At 38.5% G+C, this 20,952-nt stretch overlaps 1 protein-coding gene across 6 annotated transcripts in view; it reads right to left on the bottom strand.

Annotated features, from left to right (window-relative positions):
- Positions 1–20,952, bottom strand: part of tprb (translocated promoter region b, nuclear basket protein) — a 24,067-nt gene extending 3,115 nt beyond the window's left edge. For 4 of the 6 annotated variants that reach the window (XM_081377997.1, XM_081377998.1, XM_081378000.1 and 1 more), the window contains exons 1-40: positions 20,728–20,952; positions 20,371–20,475; positions 20,217–20,290; positions 20,031–20,127; positions 19,398–19,501; positions 19,007–19,171; positions 18,797–18,889; positions 18,629–18,709; positions 18,413–18,500; positions 16,813–16,953; positions 15,913–16,007; positions 15,612–15,809; positions 15,399–15,506; positions 14,594–14,823; positions 14,345–14,505; positions 14,043–14,185; positions 13,677–13,825; positions 13,416–13,578; positions 13,194–13,328; positions 12,950–13,090; positions 12,695–12,851; positions 12,377–12,543; positions 12,052–12,204; positions 8,603–8,923; positions 8,341–8,528; positions 7,772–7,919; positions 7,502–7,639; positions 7,273–7,404; positions 7,058–7,188; positions 6,757–6,967; positions 6,532–6,678; positions 5,876–6,074; positions 5,573–5,769; positions 5,415–5,488; positions 5,098–5,294; positions 4,276–4,578; positions 4,060–4,196; positions 3,855–3,935; positions 3,524–3,751; positions 3,310–3,450 (exon numbers count right to left, since the gene is read on the bottom strand). In XM_081377997.1, the coding sequence (XP_081234123.1) occupies positions 3,310–3,450; positions 3,524–3,751; positions 3,855–3,935; positions 4,060–4,196; positions 4,276–4,578; positions 5,098–5,294; positions 5,415–5,488; positions 5,573–5,769; positions 5,876–6,074; positions 6,532–6,678; positions 6,757–6,967; positions 7,058–7,188; positions 7,273–7,404; positions 7,502–7,639; positions 7,772–7,919; positions 8,341–8,528; positions 8,603–8,923; positions 12,052–12,204; positions 12,377–12,543; positions 12,695–12,851; positions 12,950–13,090; positions 13,194–13,328; positions 13,416–13,578; positions 13,677–13,825; positions 14,043–14,185; positions 14,345–14,505; positions 14,594–14,823; positions 15,399–15,506; positions 15,612–15,809; positions 15,913–16,007; positions 16,813–16,953; positions 18,413–18,500; positions 18,629–18,709; positions 18,797–18,889; positions 19,007–19,171; positions 19,398–19,501; positions 20,031–20,127; positions 20,217–20,290; positions 20,371–20,475; positions 20,728–20,878 (6,072 nt within the window). In that variant the 5' untranslated portion in view covers positions 20,879–20,952. Of the gene's footprint in view, positions 1–2,614; positions 2,989–3,309; positions 3,451–3,523; positions 3,752–3,854; positions 3,936–4,059; positions 4,197–4,275; positions 4,579–5,097; positions 5,295–5,414; positions 5,489–5,572; positions 5,770–5,875; positions 6,075–6,531; positions 6,679–6,756; positions 6,968–7,057; positions 7,189–7,272; positions 7,405–7,501; positions 7,640–7,771; positions 7,920–8,340; positions 8,529–8,602; positions 8,924–12,051; positions 12,205–12,376; positions 12,544–12,694; positions 12,852–12,949; positions 13,091–13,193; positions 13,329–13,415; positions 13,579–13,676; positions 13,826–14,042; positions 14,186–14,344; positions 14,506–14,593; positions 14,824–15,398; positions 15,507–15,611; positions 15,810–15,912; positions 16,008–16,812; positions 16,954–18,412; positions 18,501–18,628; positions 18,710–18,796; positions 18,890–19,006; positions 19,172–19,397; positions 19,502–20,030; positions 20,128–20,216; positions 20,291–20,370; positions 20,476–20,727 lie in introns of those variants that run through there. The other 2 variants (XM_081378002.1, XM_081377999.1) reach the window with 2 other exon arrangements.

The raw sequence follows: 20,952 nt of genomic DNA, 5'->3' as shown, positions 1-20,952 counted from the left end.
AAGTCCAAATGTAGGCGTTTATGCTGCACAAAAACAATTGTGTGTACTAGGGTTGGGTAATGGGAAGAGGAATTTACTGAACATCAATTCATAGATATCCACTGACATGAAGAAATTGAATTAGTCTAACAAGTTTTGCCACAAAAAAACAAAACATAATTTTAGACTAATTATTCTCATTTTCCAACTGATAAGTAGATTTTTTTTTTCCTTAACTAATTCATTTAGAGATATACACTACCATTAAAAAGTTTGGGGCGAGTGACTTGTTTTTTTTTTGGAAAGAAATTAGCACTTTTATTCAGCAAGGATGTATTCAATTGATCAAAAGTGACAGTAAAGACATTTATAATGCAACAAACGATTTCCATTTCAAATAAATGCTGTTTTCATATAAATTAAGCAGCAAATGAAAACAAGAAATGTTTCTTGAACATCAAATCAGTATATTAGAATGATTTCTGAAGGATCATCCGAGACTGGAGAAATGATGCTGAAATTTCATCTTTGCATTACATGAGTAAGCTACATTTTAAAATATATTAAACAAAATGTTTTCTTCAAATTGTCATTTTATAATACTGACAATTTTGCTGTATTTTTGATCCAAAAAAAAAAAACACCATAAGTTGCATATAAATCGCATTTTGTTATTACATTCAGAAATAATGTATAGGGAGGGGCCTACCGGTAAAAAAAGCTAACAGGATTCCTACACATTTTCCATTTCAAAACTCCATACTTTTCCAAACCTCTCTGTATATTTTTTGAGACCACAATTAACAAATGTTTTATACAGCATTGTTTTCAGCATTATGTTTGGTATATAGTAGTCACATGTAAATATTTTGATTCTCTTTTTTTTCTCATTGGTTTTCTCAAAGTGATAACACAAGTGACATTTTATATCCTGCATATTCATATCCGACACACATTAGTGTGATATTGATCACCAAACAGCAAAGTATAGTCTGATTTAGACGATCCTTTGCTGGTTTGAGTGCCACACACATTCGTTTAGTGACGTTCAAACCAGACTTGCTTGAGACAATGTCTCAATGAAAACATGTGCCGTAAATTCATTTTGTTGTTCGACAATTACAAAACGATCACTCAACTTTTGCCATGACTCTGCTTGCATAATACATTTATTTTTCAGAAATACTTAATTTTATATTTTAGAAAAGTGAATAGAGGCAATAGTCTTGCAAATTTTCCATGCTTATCCAGACCTGGAAATATAGCTATAGGCTATTTTAGTTCCCCTTACTCCTCAACAAATCTTTTAAAACAGAACAAGAATGAAAAATAAAAGTATCTATATAAACGTTGAGCCAAAACAAATTAATTTAAGTGAAACTGAAAACCATCCTACCTCTCTCATTCGCAATGTATTTGGATGCTAAACTACAGGGTGGGCCATTTATATGGATACACCGTAATAACATGGGAATGGTTGGTGATATTAAAGTCCTGTTTGTGGCACATTAGTATATGTGAGGGGGCAAACTCCTCAAGATGGGTGGTGACCATGGTGGCCATTTAGAAGTCGGCCATCTTGGATACAACTTTTGTTTTTTCAATAGGAAGAGGGCCATGTGACACATCAAACTTATTGGTAATGTCACAAGAAAAACAATGGTGTGCTTGGTTTCAACGTAACTTTATTCGTTCATGAGTTATTTACAAGTTTCTGACTACTTATAAAATGTGTTCAATGTGCTGCCCATTGTGTTGGATTGTCGATGCAACCCTGTTCTCCCACTCTTCACACACTGAATGGCCCCCAAGGTCTCCCGATCTGACCCCCTTAGACTTTTATCTTTGGGGTCATCTGAAGGCAATTGTCTATGGTGTGAAGATACGAGATGTGCAGCACCTGAAACTACGGATACTGGATGCCTGTGCTGGCATTTCTCCTGCGGTGTTGCTATCAGTGTGTGAAGAGTGGGAGAACAGGGTTGCATTGACAATCCAACACAATGGGCAGCACATTGAACACATTTTATAAGTGGTCAGAAACTTGTAAATAACTCATGAACGAATAAAGTTACGTTGAAACCAAGCACACCATTGTTTTTCTTGTGACATTACCAACAAGTTTGATGTGTCACATGGCCGTCTTCCTATTGAAAAAACAAAAGTTGTATCCAAGATGGCCGACTTCTAAATGGCCACCATGGTCACCACCCATCTTGAGGAGTTTGCCCCCTCACATATACTAATGTGCCACAAACAGGACTTTAATATCACCAACCATTCCCATGTTATTACGGTGTATCCATATAAATGGCCCACCCTGTAGTATTTACTATGGCTTTGTACCTACAATATCCAATATTAACGTTATTATCCTACACATGCGCCAAAAAAGTGTTTGGCTTAACACCACAGTTGGGCGGTGTTCACGCTGAACGCCACAGATTATACTACAGACTATTTAAATTGAGCAGTGCAACTTATTTTATGTTGATAATGAACAGGCTGCGATGTCAAGTAAGCAATGCTAGAACTGCTATGTGGTGTGTGTGAACGAGTCGTCTGCATGATCTCTTGTTGAAATGTTTCCTTATAACAGCGGAATCATTATGGTCATACAGATAAGAGTAAGACAAACTGTAAAGAGTCTACTTTTATTTGTGTACACTCAACAATATAAACAAAACATTGTGCTTTTTTTTAAAATAAAGAAAACAAACAGGATGCTGCTTTCTGCCATCTCGGTTTCCTTTCCGTGAACTTGTTTTTGGAGTGAGTCACAAAAATCAGCAGAAACTTGGCATATACTACTTGTCGCACAGTTTTTTCTTTTGTTCTGTTAATCTGTAAAATTTTTAAGTGACATTTGTTGCGCATTTACTCATTTTATATATATATAATTTTATTCTGTTTTTCTCCGTTCACAGAAGCGCTGCAGGTGCGTGATGTGATGATGAATCCTCATGTTCTGTTGTTTATGCTGCTATTTGTGCATGTAAAACTAAACCCCTGGAAAACAAATTTTTATATTTTTAATGGGTCAGACACTTATCCATTCTGAATTTATTTAATTCTAATTTAACAATCTTGTCAGTTAACAAGCTTCGGTTGTCGGTTTCTATGCATGATACATACAACATATGCTACATAGGTAATTCAGACTGAAAAATACAATGTATTAATAAAACTACACTTAAAGATGTTTCTTTGAATTTCTTTTGATTTTAATTCTACTTTTTAAAATTCTGCATAACGTTTGCTACCTCAAGTTAAATTCAGGAATTGATATTCTCAACTGAATTCTGATTGGTGCACATCTCTGCTTTGTACCTCTGTGTCATCTCCCTCGTAGACCTCATTGCCATCTCTGCTGCCCTCTTCGTTGCTCTCTTCTCCCTCTTCCCCAATCCCTCCATCCTCCTCATCATCATCCTCTTCCTCCTCCTCTTCCTCATCCTCCTCCTCATAATCCTAAGGTGGGTAAAAACAGTTAATATAACAGAATCAAACATCACTTAATTTCAGCAGCGGTGCAACTACAAACCTGCTCTTCTTCCTCTTCCTCTTCCTCCTCCTCCTCCTCCGATTCATCTTCGTGGTCTCCCTCACTATCTGTGTCACTAACAATGACTATGACGTGGTGATCAGGCTCGTCCGGGCTTCGATGGGTGTCAGAGGAATGAGGCAGAAGTCGATCTCCAGGCACAGACTGAGATGGTCCTGGTTCCTCATCCATCTCCTCCAAAGTCAGAGTAGAGTAGTTCTCCAACTCCTTCAAACAGACATGCATTTGAAACACCAATTTCTATTGGTTTCACACTTCTACTCTGTCTGAATAAAAACAGGAAGTTCTACACACATCCTTCTGTTATTACCTGTCCAGCGTCAGGAGCCTCCTGGTTGTCACCCGGTACAACGCTTTCAGCCTCAGTGCTGTCCTCAGCCAACATCTCTTCCTGCAGTGCATATTTTATGTTATTCTATGTTGTTTTATGTTGCACACAGTCTTGACTTTAAAGCAAAAAAAAAAATGATGGCAGCTGGTTGGTATAATATAATAAACTTAGTTATAAACCTCACCTCCACCCTATGAATGCGGACCCTCTTGCAAATGGGAGAGTCACTGGGCTCATCCTGGGACTGTGTGTCAGCAGACATGCCCTCTTGTTCCTCCTCACGGGCGCGTTTGCTCAAGGCATTACTAGGAGACGCGGTCACTACAGCAGGAGGACAAAGAGCTGAAGTTCCATGACAAAAGAGTTCAGCTAATCTGGTTGAATTTATAATTGACATTACCTGCACTGGCACTGCTTGTGCTAGCGGTGGCACTCCACAGCCCCGAGGATGTAGAAAGAGGCCTGTCTAACTGTGAGGTTGGGAGCATTACAGCAGTTGGAGGTTCCTGATTGGATGGTTCCGCAGGGGGTTGGGTTTGTTGTTGAGTGGGCTGAATGAACGCAGTGGCTTGGCTCTGCTGTTGGACATTCAGCAAAGGTTGAGCCAGGTTGGTCTGAACATTAGGGCTGGTGGACCGCACTGAACCGCTGGCACTGCCATAGACAGTCATATGCTCTAGCGGGCTCTCAGATGACTGCATGGCTGCAGGGTCAAGGAAAAAAATTCATTTTTACAGTGTTAACTAAAACTATTAAAAATATTTTTTCTTAATGTAAATAAAGCAGAAATAAAATATAAATATTAAATAAACTTAAAACTAATATTACTAAAACTAAAATAAAAATAATAGCACAAAATGACAAATTGAAAACTTGAAAAAAAAATTGAATTTAACCAATAAATACTATAATTAGTATTTAAAGTGTCAGTATTTAAACATATCAGTGTTATTTTAGTGTCATTGACATACTATTATAATTTTTAGTTAAACTTAAAATAAAAAAAATCTGAAATATTAAGTTAAAGTTTAATAATTTGTGCATTCGCTAATTTTTTTTAATGTCTACATAGTTTTAATTTAGTTTGAGTTAATCGGAAAAGTTGCCTTGGCAACTAGCTGAAATAAAACAAGTTTTTTTATATATTTATTTCAGTGTGTGTTTAACTTCGTAAAATTTCATAAACGATAACAACCCTAGTCCAAAACAACCTAACACTTACATTCTTGGCTCTCCACCTGCGTGGTGGGCATGACTGTGGCAGTGGGTGTAGGAGTGGGCACTGGGGCAGGAGTGATCATAGGTTTGATGCTGGCCCTTGGGGTGGATTTGTTTCCTGGGATGGCTGGAGGCTTGCTGGGGGTTGCCGCCAGTGGTGTGGGCTTTATGTTAGCAGTTGGAGGCTCTGAAGTGCTTGCACTATCAAAGGGACATAAAGAGAATGTAGAGTGGCTTGGCTGGAACCATTTTTGAAAATATGACAGCGACTATGAATAAAATGTGCAGGTTAATGTATAGTGCCCCCTAAAAATACTGTACCTTCCTCTGTCTGCCACTGGTGTGGACTTGAGAGAGATCTGTCGCTGTTCTGTTGTCCTTTGAGGTTCCTGGGTCTGCAGACAGAAGAAAAACTAGATAAACACTAACACATAAAACTTAAGCTATTGGTTTGCAATTGCACAAACGTGTGGTATTACCTTGCTGGAGCCCTGTTCTGGTTGTTCGTCTCTCTGTTCTCCATGTCTCTCTTGCTGCTCACGGAGGTCTCGCAGCTCCCTTTCCTGTCTGTTCAGACGCCCCTCGTACTGAGACTTAAGTGCACTCACTCGTACTTCCAATTCCTCTTTTTGTTGCTTCAGCTCCTCATTTTCTTTCTGAAGCTGACCCTTTACACCTGGAAGTAGAGGACAAAAAAATGTATTAATTTAAATTCAGTGTCAAACTACCTGGAACAATTTAAAACAGAAAAATCACTCTTTTAAAACAAGGTCAATTCTTACCACTAAGCTGGCTGATCTTCTGCTTAGCCATTACTATGGCCTTCTTGGTCCTCTCCTCCTTGTCAGTCAGCTGCTGTTTGAGTCGCTCCTCCTGAGAAGATTTCTCTTGAAGCTCCTGTCTAAGACGCATTAGCTCCCCCTGAAGGCGAGAGGCCTGTTCCTGTGCGCTGCGTGCCTCTGCTTCCCGCTCACCTACAGTCTGCAAAGGGCAACAGAAATCTCACACTATGAGCATCATATTTTCAAAAAGGTACCTAATCATTTCAGTCTGATCTTAAAAGGTTGTGCAGTACGTGTCATTGCAGATCTTTTTGAGATCCAATCACAATGTAATGCAGGTTTTACAAAGAGACCGATGACGGATATAGGAGCCACACTATATTTCACATGAGAGATAAACTACAAAACAGAGAGGGGTTCAGAGAAAGGGTGGAAAATGGTAATAAATATGAATCACTAAAATAAAAAATAAAAATTAATTAAATATTTAAATAAATAAATAATATAAAACCAGTGTAAACAAAGAGGGGGTCAGAGAAAGGGTGGGAAATGGTAATAAATATGAATCACTAAAAAAATAGTTAAGTTTATAAAATTTAGTTTTATATAATTTTATATTAAACATATTTAAAGGGGAGGTGTAAAGTATTACTTACTCTATTGAGATTCTCCAGATGGCCCTCCAGTTCTTTTGTCCTGTTCTCTGATTGGTTGAGGGACTCTTTGAGGCCCTGGAGTTCTTGAGCTGATGCCTGTTGTGCCTCCTGATCCTGGGCCGGTGCAGATGCAGCAGCGGCTACCAGCTGCAAAAAAAACAATTTAATCATATCTCTACTCCAAACACATATTTTCACTTTCTTAAGTCATAAACCCTGTCTCACCTTGTCATATTCAACTTTGAGCTCCTCATACTGGGTTTTATACCGTCGACCAATCTTTTTAACTTGTGTGATGGTTTTTAGCTTCTCCTGGATGTCCAAATTTTTGGCTTCCTGGTCTTTCTTCAGGTTGTCCCTCTCCACCATCACCTTCCCAAGGTTTTCCCTTAGGTTCTGAACCTGAGATTGCAGCATAGTCACAGAGCTACCACTCCTGCAAAGAGCAAGAAAATGTGACATGCATAAAATACAGCAAGACAAGAATAAAAAGTCATTTTTTAAACCTGTGAAATTTTGCTCTAACCTGGCAGCCTCAGATTTGAACCGGCTAGTCTCCTCAACAAGCTGCTGGATGCGTTTGAGATGTGTTTCCCTCTCAGAGTGCATGCGCTTGTACTCCTCTGGGTCAGTGTCTTTCTGCTGGCTTACCAGGTGCTAAACACCACAAGAAAGTATAATCAGGACCCAATCATTTTCAATGACAAATGCATAATTTTTAATACATAGAAAAACTTGTACCTGAGTGCGAGCTTTCCAGCGTTTGATGTCTTCTTCCAGAAGCTTCTTCTCTGCCTGTAGCATACCACTCTTCTCACTGAGCTCTGCATTGGACTCCTGCATAGGCAAGATGTCCGACTCCAGTTTACGCACCTGTAAACCATTATGAAATCAACATAATTTATATCAATTGCATTGTTACATTTACATATATAATTGTTGGTTATGCGTTTTAATAAGGGTGCCTTGCCTTGGCTTGAGTATCCTGCAGCTCCTGCTCCAGTTTCTCTTTCTCCTCCCTCAGCATCTTATTAGTCTCCATTAGCACATTCATGGTCTCTGTCTTCTTCATCAGCTCATCATGCTGGGACAAAGTCTTTGCAGTCACCTTTAGACAAATTAACACAGGCTGAGTAACAGGCACAGGCAAAAGGAAAAAATGGGATTTGGTAACCAAGGCAGTTAACTAGTGTAATTGATCAAGAATAAAATAGAATGTATCTTGGTTCTCCAAGCCAACCTGCATCCTCTCTCTCTCTGCACTTAGACTCTCCTGAACATCCTTCAGCTCTCTCTCCAGATGCTCCACTCTCAGCCGGTGCCTCAGACTCTCCCCCTGGACCACCTCAAACCGAGACTCTGCGATCTCCTTCTCCCGTCGCACAAACCTGCAAACCAATGGAGAAAAAGAGACTGCCATGAATGAGAAAGCAAGAGAACTAATAATCATATTTTCTTCTCATTTCTACTTTACTCCATCTAATCTATTTTTAACATTTTCTCTGCACAATCAACATTCTAAGGACACACTGGCAAAATGTCATTGGCTAGTAATTTTTGTTTATTCGCTAGACTTTTGTAATAGATATTTCTCATTTTAAACACAATAAAAATGTATCTTTTCTAAACTTATACTTAGCCTTAATCACTGGTCAGTAAAATGTAAATTTACTAGTCAATGACTAACGACAGACATTTAGCCACCTGGGGCAAAATTTGGTCACATATGTGAGTGATTTACTCGCATTGAAGAGGGTTGACAATAAAATTACTGAAATTCCTTGGATAGGTCAAAAGACAGACATTCACCTGAGTATTTCCAGGAGCTGATCCTGAGACTTCCCCTCCTCAGTCAGAGAGACATTCAGCGGACTCTCATTGGCGGCTCGCTGCAGCTGACTGGCCATCTGTCCACTCAGAGTCTGTATCTGCTCATGGAGGAGTGTGTTCTGCCTCTGCAGATCTTCACAGCGAGACTCTAACTTGCATTGCTCCTCCTGATGTGGAGAGAAAATAAAATTAGTAAATGCTATTAATACTTCTATGACAGGCTTTTTTGCCATTCCTTTACCTTGAGAATCTTTTCTTGCTCTTCCCAGGAGACACGAGCCTCCAGCAGCTGTGCGCTGGTGCTCTGAACTTTCTCCTCCAGCTGCTGTCTGACAAGAGTCACCTGCAGAGCCTGAGCTTTGGCAGCCTGCAGTGCTTCCACGTCGGCCGCATGCAACAACATCTCCCTCTCATATTTATCCTGCGCCTCAGCTGCCATCTTAGCCTGCTGCTGACTGTCCAGGATAGCCTGCTGCTCCTGTGCAGCAGCAACAGAAGCTCTCTCCAGGACACTCTTGTGTTCTGCCTGAAGGCTGCTCAGAGACTTCCTCAGCTCGCTCAGCTGGGATAAAGGATTAAGACAAATCAAATTCAGCCTCTAAACACACAATATCATTCACTTAGAACATTGAAGATGAACACAGAATGCAAAACAAACACCCATTCATCAACTTGGCACACCAGGAAAATGACACTGAACTACAGTAGTCAACATTTGAAGTGGATCAAAACCTTTTCAAAACCTTTTGATCCACTTCAAATGTTGACTACTGTACATCAGGGGATTTTAATCTTTTGGATGCCACAAAAATCCAAACATGATCATCCTCATGTGAGGGACTGCCATCCTAAATTTTAAAAGGCAGCTATATGTATTTTTTTACATTTTTCTACTCACTATAGTACTGTTAGATTTATTATGCTAATTTTTTTTATCATTTAAATCAAATTTGTATTTATTTTTTTACTAAACTTTTCTATGGACCCCCTAGCACTTACTTGCAGGCACCCAGACCACAGTTTGAAAACACCTGAACTGCATCATAATTGAATAAATCATGACCGATTTGGTGCAAGATCCCTTGAATAACATACTGTAAGTGGACTGGGTTAGAAAAAAAAGTAGCTTAACCTGTTAAGCTTCACCAGTGCGTCAGCGCACTGAAGCGTTTTTTATTTATTTAATTCAAAATTACTATCAGATTTAATGTTATACTAGGGGTGGGCGATATCTCGATATTTACGATATATCGAGATATTTTTTAAACTCGATATGGATTTTGACATATCGTATATATCGATATATTGTTTATATTTAATTCTGATTTCGCCAATTTGCTTGTTTGCCTTCTCTGTGTTGTGCTCGCGCTCGCCCTCGCCCTCCTCCTTGCTTTTTTTGTTCCCCCTCCCCTCGCGTGTTGTCTCATTCAACCAAGTCCCCCGAGTTCGGTCAGGCACATCAATCTTTCCCCGCCCAGCGAGTGCTTGAAGTGCGTCAGAAACAGCGCGCGCGCGCGATCAGTTGTTGTTGGTAATTTTTTGTGTAGCGTCGCCTCTCGCCGCATTGCTTTTGTTTGAGGGCGATAAAAACACTCACACTTAACATGCTCCCCTGTAGAAACGGGCCTGGCAGCTCGCGCCAGGTCTAGACACGGTGAAAGTTTCCTGATTGTGACGGATGGCCGAATTTACATGACACATTATAAATTAGCATTAGCCTAAGTTACCTATTCTGCTATATACAGTGTCAAAAAGAAGAGAAGAGGATAAAGGTGGATAAAGACAGAGGTAAAGTGATGTAATGAATGAACAGTTTATCTAATTGCATAGTAGTAAGATACTGTAATTTAATGGCAGTTATTTTTACCTTAAACTTTATGCTAGCAGTTGTTCTGAGTTCCCCAGAGGCCCCAGACAGTGTGATTTTGTAACAATCATGTCAATTTTTAGATGCATTTTTATCACTTTTTTTTTAATTAATGTTTTACTCTACAGTTGTGCAGTTTTGGGGGGATATGTGGCATTTTTTTTTATTTATTTGCCAAAATTAGTAATGATATTTCTATACAGGTTTATTAAAAATAGTGCAATATGTATTATTTCTTCCTTTATTTTACAGTTAAATTATTATTTTTGTATACAGGGATTTTTTTTTTTTAAATGTCGCAGAAGCACTTTGTTCCTACATGAACTGCCTACCTATTTGCACTTCAATAAAAAAAGACTTTGTGGTATTTGGCATATTTGTTTTTGCAGTAGTTTTCGGGGGGTTATTTTTCCTGTAAAGATATCGAGATATATATCGTATATCGAGATATAGCAAAATATATCGAGATATATTTTTTGCTCCATATCGCCCAGCCCTATGTTATACCTTGACAAACTATACATCATTAAAAAGATATAAGACTCAAGTTTCAGTATTTGACCACTATTGTATTCTGAGAAACTCATAGTGACAGTTATGTCTTAATTTGTGTCAGGAGTTATGAAATGAAAAAATGAGTCGATACCTTTAATATGAATTATGCGCGTCAGCCGCTCCCATTCATAAAAAACTCCCGTGCTGTCGTCATGACAGCGATACACAAAACAACGTCCCTCAGGGCTTTAGCTCAAAAATGTGCAGATTTGGAGAAATATTGATAGATTCTTTTAGATTCACATCATATTTCTATAGACAGGAATAATATTTATTGAATTTATACCCAAATGCGTCAATGTAATCTTTATGAGCGTTTGGTATTCTAATTCACAGTGTTTTCAATTCATACCAATAGCCTGAGGGCGCTATATGCACAGTAATATAGTCCATATATGGCACATGAAGAAGAGCCATGATCATGTGACATTCCAGGAAGCCTCGAACACACACACAGCTAACAGAGATCGGCTGTAATCATGCAGATAAAAGATGTTTTGAAGACAATAAACATGATTGCAATGATATCTGATTTGCCTGTGTTCTTCAAGCCATGCCAGGTATTTTTATAATAATAGATTATATTTATAATGTAATGCTAATCTATATAGACTTCATCATTGTGCATAATACTATCAAATAATATATTTTCTGTCTGATTTTTTTATCTGAAGCCAAATTAGATCACAGAAGATTATTTAAAACATTCGGCTTGAGTTATAAAGTACGTTTTGAGCATAAATATGGTTTTAATCTCATATATTGTCGTGTATTGATGGTGTGCTAAGCTAACATGCTAGCTAGCCCTAACTGTTAGTCACATGACATGGTCTTGAAAAACATTTAACTAAATACAGAGTTTTGGGCTTATTATCTTCAGATTTTAAACATAAAATGTTTAGACATGTGGCTTTAGCTGTAGTGCATTTCTAGATTGCTCCAGTGCCAATTTCAATTTTATTTTCATGAGGATGTTTCATAAAAAATAATTTCTAATAACTTTACAAAACTTTGAAGCTATTTATAACAATTTTTGTCATTACGACAATAATTAATTCTACATTTACAATAAACTGCCAGGTGTCAGCTTTCAAACGAGATCATACTTGTGGTTTTAGTACAAAGGGTTCATGAACTGTATCTGTTTCAGTTTGGGTATGTCATTTCTGGGGATTTTTCAAAAGTGGCGTTGCAGCTTAACAGGTTAAGGCTTTTTAAATCAGAAAGGACCTAGTGAGCAGATAGTAGTAGAGGTGGAAATTCATTACCTCTTGTTCCACAGCAACAACAGCTTTGCTTTTCTCTTCCTGCAAGCTCTGTTTCACCTTGTCCATTTCCAGAAGTTTCTGCTCCAGCTGTTTATACTGCTCCTGAGCCGCCTCCATCTGGGTTTCCACAGATGAACGCACCTGCTCTGTTACCTAAAAGAGGAAAGAGGACAAATTTAAAAAAAAAAAAAAAAGAAAAAGAAAGAAAGTTAACCCCAATCATTTCTTAAAATGTCCCATGGCCAGTTTCTTGTTGTCTTTATTTTTATGGGAGGTAAATGTGTTACACTGTAGAGCATAGTGATTTTTATAATTTCACACCCACCTGTTTCTCTTTATCCAGGGACTCCTCCAGGCTAAGGCTAATGGCTTTGTACTGCTCCATACTGGCAGTAGTGTTCTTCAGTTGCTCTGCAAGCTCTTCTACCTTGTTCTCAGCCTGCTTCAGCTGGGCACGCAGAGCCTCCATGTCCCCTTCACTGCCCTGCAGGCCTGGAGAGGGGAGGGGTACTTTAGAAGGTGTCTTTTTTTCCAACAACACTGCTCTGTTTTTCATAGCCTAATGGAATGTTATGTAAACTAAGCAAAAATAAAATCTAAGAAGTGCTCTGATACCATGTTAATCATGAGCACAGTCTCTCACCTGTATGTACTGTAGGGGAAACCAGCCGGGTCTCCCCACTACTGATCTGAAGCCTCAGGTTGTTAAGCTCAAGTTGGGCAGAACTAAACTGTTCTCTTGTCCTGTGGTGCTGGGCTGTTTGTGTTTCCAGCTTCTTCTTAGCATCCATCAGCTGCATCTGTAATGCAGAAGAATGTCAAAGACAAGCAAATGAGCCAAGATATCAATCATGAGGAAATAAGAGAGAAGAGAGAGTGAAAGAGAGGTTTCCCTCACGTCTTGATTGCGTGCCAGCAGGTGCTTCTGTTCCACCTCATTCTCAAGTCTTTTCTGGAGCTGAGCAATCTCTCGCTCCTGCTTCTCGATCTGAGCAGTCAGCCGCTGTCTGGTCTCAGTCTCAGAGCGCTCTAGAGTTGCCTGCAAAAATAATTAATAGATGCAACAAGTTCTCAAAACATCCTTTGTAAGACCCAAATGGCCTAAACCGCAGTTTGAGATGATTCATAAAAGCACTTGTCACCTGTATTGATTTGAGGTTGGTCAGCAGCATGTTCTGACCGAGCTGTTGGGCCTGGAAGATCTCTTTCTCCTGGGTCAGTCTGATCTCCACCATCTTCAGCATGTCTCTCTCTTTACGCAGGTTCGCTGCTTCCGACTGAAACAGAGACACAGACGATTGATTCACTTTAGACTGAACTAACAGTCGTCAGAGCAACCTGCGAATGAGTGTGCAACAACATACCTCAGCAATGGTGAGTTTCTCGGTTGCTGCTCGCCGGTCCTGGGTGAGGGTGTGTATGGTCTGTTCGCTCAGCTGAATTGCTGCAGCCTGTTTCTGAGTCTTCTCATTCAGAGAGGCAATCTCCTTACGGTATCCCTCCACATTATCCTGGAGCATCTCATACCTGACACACACACCACAAAGACAAATCAAGGATTCTACATTTTTGTGTGTGGGGTGGGTGAGGGGACATGAGGACCAAAGGACTGTATGACTTGATACCGTTTGGAGGTGAACTCCAGCTGTGTGGAAATCTTGGTGTTTTCAGAGCGAAGTTCAGTTACTTGATCCTGCAGTTTCTCACTTTGCTCTATCAGAGCCTTTTCCGAATCATTTTTTTCCTTCTTATAGGCCACAAAGATTTCCTGAAGCTGATCAAACACACAAAACATATGATTCAACTATTTTTGTCAAAATGAAAAATGAAAATTAAAGAAAGACTAAATGTAAAAACAATAGATAATAAATTAACACTTTTTTTCAGCAAGATGCAATAAATAAAAAAGTGACATTAAAGACATCTATAATGTTTCAAAAATATTTTGAAATAAATGCCATTCTTTTTTACTTTATACTCAAATAACCTACCTGCTTCAGTGCAGCCTTGGCCTCTACTGACTCAGTGGATTCTATTGCCGTGGCAACCAGTCCTGTAGGGGTGCCTGCAGTAGGTGTGACGGCTGGAGAACGGCGGGGAGTGGAGGTTAGAATAAGCTCCTCAGCAACAGCACCTGTCACAGTAAAAGTATATTTAATCATTGTGAAACTTTCACATTAAGGCATCTTGCACTCTCTCAAATATTCACAAAAAATAGAATGATTACGCTGGCGATATATGCAACGTTGTGTTGCTTTTCATTTGCTCATATCAATCAACTAAAAAAAGTTACCCTGTGGAAAGGTGACTCCAGTGGCCTGGGTCAGAAGCATGCGGAACATGTCCCTCTGTCGTGCGACAGCGTCAACCTTCTGCAGGTCCTGAGCTCTCTTTTCCTTCAGCTGCTCCAATTCACGTTGAAGATCCTCGAGATATTTCTCCACCTCACTGCGTCTGAACACACACTCAGCATTATGCTTTCTCCATTGATATTTAATCAGATTTTTCGGTTGACAGATTCACTTCCATCACACAAACTTACTTCATGGTGTCTACCTCCAACTCATCCTTCTCTTTTGCCTCACTGAGGTCTCTGAGTGCCACTAGGAGTCGCTGGTTCTGCTGTTGTAGCTCTTCAATGCCACGGAAGGTGACCAGGTGCTGAGAAATCACCTCCGAAGTGCTGCTTACATCCGCTGAACACATCTCATCCTCCTCACGCATCACATGGTTACCACGTGCTTCCTCCAGCTCAATGAGGAGGACCCGCACCTGAGACAGTGATGTGAAAACAACAGGATTTTAGATTATTTGGTAACACTTTACAATATTGTCTCATTTATTAATATTAGTTAATGCATTTACTAACACTAACAAAAGTGAATCATTTCTGTAAGAATATATTGTTCATTTTTAATGTTAGTTAATAAAAAAAATGTAATATTCATGTTAGTTCACGGTGCATTAACTAATGTTAACACAACTTAACAGATAAATGTTTTTATCTTAATGTATTAGTAAATGTTGAAATTATCATTAGAGGGATAGCTCACACAAAAATGAAAAATCTGTCATTATTTACTCACCCTTATGTCGTTCCAAACCGGCGAAGTCTTTTGTTCATCTTCGGAACACAAATTAAGATTTTTTGATGAACGAAAGTCTCACAGGTTTGGAACGACATGAGTAGTGAACTAACCCTTTAAGCTTAATAAATGCTGTAGAAGTATTGTTCATTGTTAGTTCACGTTATATAATGTAGTTAACAAATGTTAAAATATGAAACCTTGTGTTATCATTTCTCTCGCATAAGGTATTGATGTCTGAGCTGTGCCATTAGACTTTACCTGTTGAGCCATGTCAGCCAGCTGCACCTCAAACCTCTGGTTATCTCTCTCCAACACAGATGCACGTTTGTTGCCTTCATCTGCTTCTTTCTGCAGGCGGTGGACCTCCTGAAACATTCAAGAATAGTCATAGATTTGATTTCGTAAGTGTAAAGCAATCATTATGCAGCATGAATTCGCAGTGCGACATGCAGTAACTGACTCCGTTCTCACCGTGACAGCTTGCTCTAGTTTAGAAGAGAGACTGGAAACAGACTTTTGCATGCGCTCGTACTCCTCTCTCTGTCTTTTCAAGATGGGTGCCTTTGCTTCCATCTCCTGCACAATATCATCCAGGTACTTGTGCAGTCGTTTGTTCTCTAGTTTCTCCCGTTGTAATTGTTCTTGAGTCTCTACATATGCTGTGTATATCTACATAAAAATAGGAGAATGTATATTAACATTTAAAAAGGCTAATAACTTCTGAATATGAACTTTGCTTTGGCATCACAAAAATCAGAATGTAGGTCAGCACCTCTGTGAGTTTCATGCCTGGTTTGATTTTAGCAACTGCAGCTGCAGTGGGGGACATCGTTGTCACATGCTCCTCTGAAAGAATTGAAGCAGTTCCTGGAATGAAAAAAAAAAAAAAAAAAAAAAAAAATTTACATGTTAGAGAAGCAGGAATGATATTAGCTAAAGACAAAAATGAAGGAAAACCTAATTTCTGAAAACTTAATTTCCTTGCTTTCAAACATTTAACCATTGAGCTTTTATGGAGACCTTAATGGTTCACTTTGTTGACAACAGATTTATAAACGATTCTCATTACGAATTTGCAAAGATGGTTGGTATATGTTGTGTTCCCAAATGCACATTATTAGCGACTCAAACACACAGCACTTGCAGAGTAGCATTTACTGTGGATCGAAACAACAAAAAAATGAACAATGCTGAAAATAAACAGAAATATACAGAGTGTCAGACTATACATTTATAAAATTACATAACAGTTGCGATTTGATGATCCATTGAACCATATCACATTCTCGAACCATGCATTGTCAATTTATAAAGTTACTATCAACTGGCAAGTAACACTGTTTCAACAGCAATTTTACTCGCATTTGGGGCTTTGAAACCTGGCTATGCTAAGGGTGTCCCGCAGATTGCACCACAAATTCGTGCAGCTCTTTCAGAAGCAATCCGTGCATGAAATTTATTAAAAAATTGTAACATTCTGCAGTTAATTAAGTATGCAAGTTTTCAATCATCATACAGTAACCAGCCTACTCTCCCCACCCAAACCATTTTTTTCTCAGATGTATGCAATTCATGTAGTTCATTCCTTTCTGGTTGAAAATATGAAAATCCTTATGAATATGAAAAAATAAAATCCCTGTAGAAGGTAAGGAAATACAGTGGTGATGCAAACCTCTGTGTTTGGTGTCTGACAGCAGCTCATTTGCATTTTCCAACTCTTTCTCCTGGCTGCTTATTTTCTCTTTCAGTTCAGCGATTTCCTTATCCTTACGAGCCTCCAGCTCTGCCATCTTTACTTCCAGAGCTTTGTGCGCTATTCAGAGTAGACAGGACATTATAATTTAAGGACATTTTACATTTGAAGACACAAAAGAATAAAGAATAACATTTGCCATAAAAAAATATGACTTCCATTCAAAAGTTTGGGGTCAATAGGATTTTTGAAAGAAATCTCTTATGCTCACCAAGGCTGCGTTTATTTGGTCAAAATGCAATAAAAACAGTAATATTGTGAAATATTATTGCAATATAAAATAACTGTTTTCTGTTTGTATATAATTTATTCCTGAAAAAGGTGAATTTTCAGCAGCCTTTATTGTCACATGATCCTTCAGAAAACATTAGAATTGTTTGCTCTGATTTGGTGCGCAAGAAACATTTCTTACTATTATCCATGTTGAAAACAGCTGTGCTGCTTAATATTTTTGTGGAAACAGTGATGCATTTTTTTAAGGATATTTGATAAATAAATTAAAAAAGAACAGCATTTATTTGAAAAAGAAATCAATTTAAAGGGGTGGTTCGGGATTTTTGACATCGGACCTCATTTTTAAGTCAGCCTGGTTGTTATTCATCAGTGGAGACATTTTTTTTTTTAAATTATCCAGTCCTTATATTTGGATAGTTAGCCGATGCTAGGCTAGCGCGAGTCAAGGGTAGATGTTAGCCAGCCATTAAAAACCGTTTTACCCACTCCACAGTGCACCAAACGCAAATCAATTATAACACTAGACTATCGATGCAAATGTACGTTGAGAGAATAATGTTAGAAATCAAACTTACCTTTCATCTCAATGATCCCAAAGGAACTAGTTTCTCAGCAGCTGCGGAATTTTACTTTGCTCTAGTTAGTAATGCGGCAAAAAGTAAACACAGAAAAGAAGCGCACTACAGTGTGTGCAGTACATGTGTGTACCGGCTCACTCGGTTGCCTAGGTAATCAATATCACTCCGCTGCTGCTGTAGACAAGGCTTGTGATTACAGGGAACAAATTATAACTAATGCAATGTGATGAAAGGTAAGTTTGATTTCTAACATTATTCTCTCAACGGACATTTGCATCGATAGTCTAGTGTTATAATTGATTTGCGTTTGGTGCACTGTGGAGTGGGTAAAACGGTTTTTAATGGCTGGCTAACATATACCCTTGACTCGCGCTAGCCTAGCATCGGCTAACTATCCAAATATAAGGACTGGATAATTTAAAAAAAAAAATGTCTCCACTGATGAATAACAACCAGGCTGACTTAAAAATGAGGTCCGATGTCAAAAATCCCGAACCACCCCTTTAATGCATCCTTGGTGAATAGAAGTGCTAATTTCTTTCAAAAACAAAAAAATCGTAGACTCCAAACAGCACGGTATTTCACAATTCCTGGATCTACAAAAAAAAAGACAGGTGTGTAGGCCTGTTGATTATGAGTTTACTGGTCAGAAAGCTGAAAATGTCACATGCATGTTGACAACCATTAGGACCATTAAATTCCCTTACCCTCTCCGGCCTCTTTAAGCAGCTTGTGAAGTTCCTCAACAGCTCTGCTGAGCTCCTCACCCTTGGCCTCAGCATCAGATGCAGCTCCCTGTGAATCATCAACAGAACTCCAACAGTAATTCTTAGCAATATCATCAAGAATTGATAAAACATGCTATTCCGATTCAGGCATTATTTTTATCATACACTTAAATTCTTCAAGCAATTAAAACTTACCTTATACAAATTTGAGAGCTTGATATTGGCATTGAGTTCATTACTGAACTTCTCCTCCAAACTGGCTTGCTGTTCTTTTGCCTAAAAGTACAACATGCCCAATTGAATATGAAGAACTCTAAAACCCCATTCAGCTGATAACTACAGCGATGGATAACATTGTCTAACCTCTCTCATCTTGGTGATCATCTCCTCTGCTTGCCTCTGAAGGTTCTCGTTGGATGCCTTCAGACTGGTCACCTGATCTTTTAGGTGGGTGATCTACACAGCCATGCAGAGATTAGCACACAGACTAAAAACTTCAACATATTTCAAAGCACATCCAACAAGATAACTTAAAACACATAAAAACAATATATAAAAGGGCTTATACAGTACCTCATCCTCCTTGTTATTAAGGTTGCATTGGAGCTCCAGTATCTCATTGCCTCTCTGCCGGGAAAGAGACAGCAGCTCTTCACTCTTAGCCTTAAGCTCGGTGTTCAGCCAGGTTACTTGACCCTGGAGTAGATCTTTCTCTTGCTCCATTCGCTTCTCTTTATACTGGAAGACAAACAGCATATCAAAAATCATGGTATAAAAATATAAGCTTGTTCTAAAGAAGACAACACTGTCTGAATTCAGACAAATATAGTTGTAAAAACAGTGAATTACAAATGCACTAGCTAGTGTGATAAATCTTCAAAATGTTCAACATTGGTGCAGAAACTGATCCAGGTATTAGATCAATGCATTCCTATAAAAACATTCAGATTTTTTTCAATCTTACCTTGATTGAGACCTCAGAGGCTTCGGACCCATCTAGTTTTAATTGAAGCTGCATCCTCTCTGCGTTGACTTCCACCAATCTATCATTAAGACGTTTCAGGTCCTCTAAAAAAAAAAAGAAAAAGAAGAAAATTTGTGTATTATACAATACTGTTCAGAAAGGACACATTCATTTGTTCAAAAGTGACCATACAGAATTTTTTTTCATACATACATTTCTGTTTAAAATAAATGCAGGTCTTCTGAACTTCTATTCAAAGAATTCTGAAAACATGTATTCCATGAAAACACAACTGTTTTCAACACTGATAAAAATACGATTTTTTTCTTGCGCTCCAAATCAGCATATAAGAATTTCTGAAGGATCATGTGACATTAAAGATGGGATTAATGACTGATGAAAACTAATAAATACTTAAATTATTGTAATAATATTTCACAAATAATGTTGTTTTACTGTATTCTTTCTTCAAATAAATACAGCCATAAGATACTTGTTTCAAAAAACATTTTTAAAAAATCTGACCACAACATTTTGGTATGTAAACAAGCTGTCAAGCCCAAACATGAACCTTCTGCTTAACCTGTGAAAATTTATTTTTGAAATGTTCATTAAAGAATGCTTATTAAATACCGCTTTGTTGCTCCATCTCCTGGGATCTTCTTTCCAATGTCCGCACAAGCTCTCGTTTTTCCGCCTCAAGCTCATTTTTGGCTTTAGAAAGTTCATTCTGCCCAAAGAAAGCACAATTTCATTATTCTTCAACATCCCAAAATGCAAGAATAGACAGACTTCTCTCTGTTACACAATATCGGTTACCTGTTGTGATTCTAGTTTCGAGTATGAAGAAGCTTGCTCCTTATTATTCTCTCGTAAGGACTTCAGCTCTTCTTCTGTAAAACACGTGCACAAATACAAAATTAAGTCGGGTATTATTTACCAAAGAAGAGGCATTTGATTACCACATGCTTACCAAGTTTGCAATAGTCTTGTTGCAGTATCTGATGCTCTTGGGTCTGGGACACAAACTGAGACTGACTCTCAGCGAACTTCTTCTCGATGTCAAAATATTGTTGTTCTATATGAAACAATAACACAACAGAAGGAATCAACACCCATACAAACATACCGTCGCCGGTAATAAATGTAGACAGAAGACATTTCCTGAAAGACTAACATTTATTTAACAAGTTTAACATATGTTCACAACATAAAGTTTGCAGAACAATATGTCCAAGTGGGAAAAACAAAGTTTAAAAAAAGATTATAAGACCCAGGCCTCGTTCGTGGCTATGAACTGTTCACATCTATTAAAACAACATAGCCTTACCACTATCGACACGATATTGCTCCTGTTGTGCCTTCAGACAATCAACTTCACCTTGCTGGTCAGAAATGTACTTCTCTAATTTAGTCAATACAGTTTTTTGGAGTTTCGATATCTCCGACCGCTCCAATATTTGCTGCAACACAGCCGCCATTTTTCGTTCCAATGACTCCTCCTCCTCCGCGTCACTCGTAAACGTGCTTATTACTATTTCCTATTTCCTACTAG

The sequence above is a fragment of the Scardinius erythrophthalmus genome (genome assembly GCF_964197995.2).
Source record: "Scardinius erythrophthalmus genome assembly, chromosome: 11".
Lineage (NCBI taxonomy): Eukaryota > Metazoa > Chordata > Actinopteri > Cypriniformes > Leuciscidae > Scardinius > Scardinius erythrophthalmus.
This window is presented reverse-complemented; position numbering and strand designations above follow the sequence as displayed.